The sequence below is a fragment of the Syngnathus typhle genome, linkage group LG13, assembly GCF_033458585.1.
Source record: "Syngnathus typhle isolate RoL2023-S1 ecotype Sweden linkage group LG13, RoL_Styp_1.0, whole genome shotgun sequence".
In the NCBI taxonomy this organism is placed as follows: domain Eukaryota; kingdom Metazoa; phylum Chordata; class Actinopteri; order Syngnathiformes; family Syngnathidae; genus Syngnathus; species Syngnathus typhle.
In genome coordinates this window covers 11,164,563-11,169,424 of record NC_083750.1, presented here as the reverse complement: position 1 = coordinate 11,169,424, position 4,862 = coordinate 11,164,563, and the positions used below count along the sequence as shown (strand labels likewise).

The window sequence follows — 4,862 nt, the reverse complement described above, 5'->3', positions numbered from 1 at the left end:
TGGATGGATGGATGGATGGATGGATGGATGGATGGATGGATGGATGGATGGATGGCAAAAATGTCACAGCAAAAACCAACATTTTAGAGTACTGTTGGAACTGCAAAAAAAAAAAATGCTTCACACACTACACATTCGAATGACAAATTTCCTATTTGTGGAATATACTGTTCAAGTTCCGGGTTCGTACCTCTTTAAGAGGGGGGGGGGGGGGGGTGCACGTCATTCACACGCACTTCCACACATCCAGAGGTTGACAGAAGGAGGAAATATGTCGTGCATGTTCCGTATTACTTAATGAGGTCCATATTTGTGCGAGGTGCTCCAGTGATCGGGTTGCATGTTGCGCATCACTTGCCGGTCCTGGCTCGCCTCATGGCCGCTGATTGAACGCGTGTCATGACTTGCGCCCTCGGGGACGGCACACTTGCAAGCAAAAGACAGCAGCACTCGGAACCAAAACCCTATTTTTGCTTTTATTTTGTTTTGACCCCCCGTCCCCTCCAACATTGTGTGAGGAGAACCCCCCTCACTTAAGAATGGGACCTCAATGGACATAAAAGGTAAGCAGATGTTTGCTCTGATGTTCAAACCAAGGCAGCAAAGAAAGAAAGAAATTTACAAATATGTCACTATTGGATATTTTCTACAGCATGTATGTTTACTTTGCCATGTGTAATTGAAGCGCTGGTTTGACATAATATTGAATGTAAAAAAAAAAACAAGCCACTGCAGATAAAATTATGGAGTGGAGAAGAAAGAGCAGCAGCGTTTTTTGTGTCTAATGATGCTTGTCCACATTTAAAGAACAGGCATTTAAGTTCCATCAATTTGACTACAAAATTCTAATTCACTTGCTGTATATAAGCATATAGTATATATAACATAGTATATAAGTATAAGTAGTAAGGTCATAGAATATTACTTGAATCGCACTGACCCCCCCCCCCCCCCCTCCCCCAATGTTTTATGACACTATGTGCCATAAAGATTGCTTCAAGAAAGCAAAGGGTTCTTATAAAAAGATCCATTTGAATGACCACAAAAATGTAACTTTTGATACAGTAGATATTTTTAGTTTTTCCTTGCCTTCCGGGAAGATAGGATCTGGTGATGTCGTTAATATTTGCCAACTGTGGGCATGTGCTTAAGGGTTATAATTTTTATTTTTTTTTTAAAGTAGATAATGACATACAATCGAACAGGTTGGAAAACGTGAAGTCCTAAAATGATTCAGGTCCTACTTGGGGGAACATTGGAAGTTTTGAATCTGATCGATTGGCCATGACATTTGGCGTCCCTCAGGGGTCAATCATTGGACCCCTTCCATTTAGTCTGTATATGCTTACCCCTCCCCTTCAGACAAATTCTCCAGGACGCCAATGTTGGCTATCAAAGCTTTGCAGATGACATGCAGCTATTTGCCAACATCCTCAAATGACATTTTGATGAAGGTGTCGTGTCACTACATGAAGCAAAACACATGAGCCAATATTTGATCCTGGTCATGTATTGTCATTTTCAGACAAAGGTGTTTCTGCACCCTGAACTGGACTCACTCAGAGTAGATTTGTTTGTGAAAGAGGATAATGGTGAAGATATTTCTGTGAAGGGCCGAGTACAAGCCCAGAGGTAATAGCCAGAGGTGACGCCATGGTAATCGCTGATGGAAACGCAGGCAGCGCCATGTCCAAGAAGGAGCCAGCCAAGCAAAAAAAGCGGCGAGCGTCTCGTCCCCACAGCCTGCCCTCCCCGGCCCTATGCTGCGCCTGCGGCCTGTGCATCATGCTGGCCGGACTCAACATCACCTTGGTGGGCGTGTTCGCTTTCCGGACCCTGATGCCTTCTGCCAACCCTTCCATCGTCATCGGACCCATCCTGCTGCTCGTGGCCGTCTGCTTTTTCGGGGCCTGTTGCGTGTGCAGTCGCCTCCCTCCTCCTCACAGCTCGCGGGGGGGCAAGACGGGCGGGCGGGGCATCAACCTGATCGGGAACGGCGGGCTGGCGGGCGGGGCGGCCTTCGAGATAGAGACCAGCGAGCACACGCTGCAGGACACCACGGCCGTGCAGCTCAGCCCCACATCCTCGCCCGCGTCGTCCCGAGGATCCAGTCCCGACAAAGAGGCTCCGGATGCGTCCCTGCCTGGCACCTGCAAGCTCTTCACCATGGACACCGACGGTTCGTCCCGTTCTCTCGGCGCTGTCTACTCAGCATCCACCGCCTCTGGGGAACAGGTGAGGCTCAACCTGCCAAGAGAAGAAGCGGCCACCTTGCAAGATTTCCAGCAGTCTACTTAACCTTCTCGTTAAGAGCTTACTGAGTGAGACCGACCTCTGCACGGTTTACGAGCGTGACCAATTTTTAAAAAGAAATGTGAATTTTGGACCAATTTTAAAAAAGAACCCGTACGAGGGAAATCAAATGGGCAAGTGTGTTCTAACTGCTCTTACCGTAATACCAAATGGGCCTCGGACCGGTACAAAATGGCTACCGGGCTGCGTTTTGTTTGAAAGGGGGTGCTCAACATGTGTCTGTGTTGCTGCAAATGTCAAAAATTGTAAGTCAAAGGTTTGGAGTGACCTCATTGACTTGATGATGTGCATCCGCAGTGACATTTGCCATTTGAGTACCATAAAAATGATATTAAAGTCTCAGAAATGAATTGTAATTATTTGAAGGGCACACGGTATATTGTGCAATGTTGCCGTCCGGTGTCTTTTGATCTTATCTGTGGTAAGCCCGCTGAATTTTTAATTCCTTGCTTCTATTTTTTAAAAAAAAAGATCTTATGAGGACTCGCCTTAATACCGACCGCATTAAATTTTGGGGCTGATTTGATGATCTCAGACTTTTCGAGTAAGCCAAACGATGTTGGCCTTGCTTAGACGTGGGATGTCTCGTCGCTGCCCAGAGACTTTGCAAAACCCGAATTGCTGTGAAAGCGACGTTGCCTTAGATTGAACTACGAGAGGGCTACATTACAGCAAAAGGGCACGCTGACCGTTTTGTTTCAGAAAGTCTTTGCTTGCACGCCATGAAGTTTGCCCTCATGTACGTAAATATGATAATCGAGCATCATTCGTCATTTTTGCTAGGATTGTGCAAGTGTGCCTAATCAAATTTCCAGATGCAGTCTCGCCCTTGTACATAGCAGCATTCCCACATTTATGAACCACTATTAGTGATTCTAATTAAAAGCTGCTGCCAGTGGTAACTAATGTTCTTGCATGTTCACCCAAGCAGCCTGTTTTTGTGATCTATACTTGCTCGTGTGTGTCTTTCAATTTTGGAAACTCCTAATAACAAGCTATGTGTTTCAGTGGTTGTACGTTTGTAAATAAAAAAAATATCTGAAGGCATATTCATGAAAACGGATTAATTACATGTTAAATAAAACTATTATTGAATATCTAAATTTGTCCTAAAATCTGCTTTGTTGATGAAAACATTTCATCTGGTAGGATTCATCTCTACCACAAGTGGGCGCCAGAGCTGCATCTATAACGCTAAAACACGGATGCTATTTTAGGTCAGACCGCTAGATGTCAGCAGACAAACATTGCCCTAGTGGGAATGTCAGTTCAATAGCGTGTTGCGTTAAAAAAAAAAACACACACAAATACATCTGTCATAGATTATGTGAAGCATGAGGCTGAAACAAAATGTTCTTTATGGAAGAGTTTCACTTCAAATATTCCAGATGACGCCTGTCTCTTTTGTTTTGGATTTTTGTCATTCTTTTTCTCGAGGTCCCGGCATCAAATCTTAGTATGGGGCCTTCCTGTGGAGACTGCATGCTCACCCTGACCTTGTTTGGGTTACATTCCATTGTTTTAGGACCTCAATCATTCACATGTGTGAACGTGTTTGTTTTGTGTGTGCGTGTGTGTGGGCGTTGAGAGTCTTTTAAGGACAAGCTCAATAGAAAATGAATGGATGGATCATGTTACTATTGACTAACAGTTGGGCGAGTACCAATAGCAGGTATCAGTATCAGTATGAAGTGATAATCCGCCTAATTTCAAGGTATTGGGTACTCATGAAGACTGCCGATACCAACCATATCCTTGGGGCTCCGTATCGGAAAAATATCACTATTTAGCATCACGGTGACTTACTGGAAATGTCATAAACACAAGATAAGCCAAACTAGTTGGATGGAGCAGATGGTAGCTTGAGGCTGCTGACTGGCTTAGCCATGTTGGACAACTCGGCCAAGATTTAGTCACATAGTAGCGGAATATAATTGGATTGAGCATCAGAGGAACAATGCAGATTAAAACAACGCCAACATAACTCCTCCCAGTGCCCCTCTCCATGGACTACATCATCACCCTCCATGTTGATCCGGATGGCCTTGACCGAACCATAAAAAAACTCATAAAGGATATTAAATGTTTAGTCAGCTGCAAGCCCCCAGCCCAGAAAAGATTTACTGCCTTTAGATGAGCAGGTTAGTAGGTAAGGTGAGGTGTATATTTATGATGACATGTTGATTGTTCTGCTGATTAAAGTGTAGTGACAGAGAGGTCAGCATGTTCCACTGTGGTTTCGGAACAAAAAATAAGATCAAGCAGCGCCCAGCTGTTGACCTTTGAACCACGCGTGTCACTGCCTTGCTTTCAAAGTGCATTTTTGCATCCATTTGACGTGAGGCTTCAATGTCATCTTTACTGTCTCAGCAGTCACTCTTGCAAAAAAAAAAAAAAATCTGATTGCCATTATGTCATAAAACCAGTGCTGGAAAGTATCTGGGTCGACATGACACACTAAGGTAGTAATTATTGACACCTTTATATGCTTCTTATGTAATCACTGATGCATTCTGGTGATTTGGGTCACCCCTCCCAAAAAAAACCCA

At 44.3% G+C, this 4,862-nt stretch overlaps 1 protein-coding gene across 1 annotated transcript; it reads left to right on the top strand.

The window, feature by feature from the left end:
* The first annotated feature begins 222 nt into the window (after positions 1-222).
* On the top strand, positions 223-3,416 carry tmem275a (transmembrane protein 275a). Its single transcript, XM_061294709.1, has 2 exons — positions 223-563; positions 1,526-3,416. Exon 2 carries the CDS (start codon positions 1,654-1,656, stop codon positions 2,296-2,298), a length of 645 nt encoding a protein of 214 aa, XP_061150693.1. The 5' UTR covers positions 223-563; positions 1,526-1,653; the 3' UTR covers positions 2,299-3,416.
* The last annotated feature ends 1,446 nt before the right edge of the window (positions 3,417-4,862 follow it).

Coding starts and splice junctions, on each gene's coding strand:
- tmem275a (XM_061294709.1), top strand. CDS start 1,654: ATGGTAATCGCTGATGGAAACGCAGGCAGCGCCATGTCCAAGAAGGAG.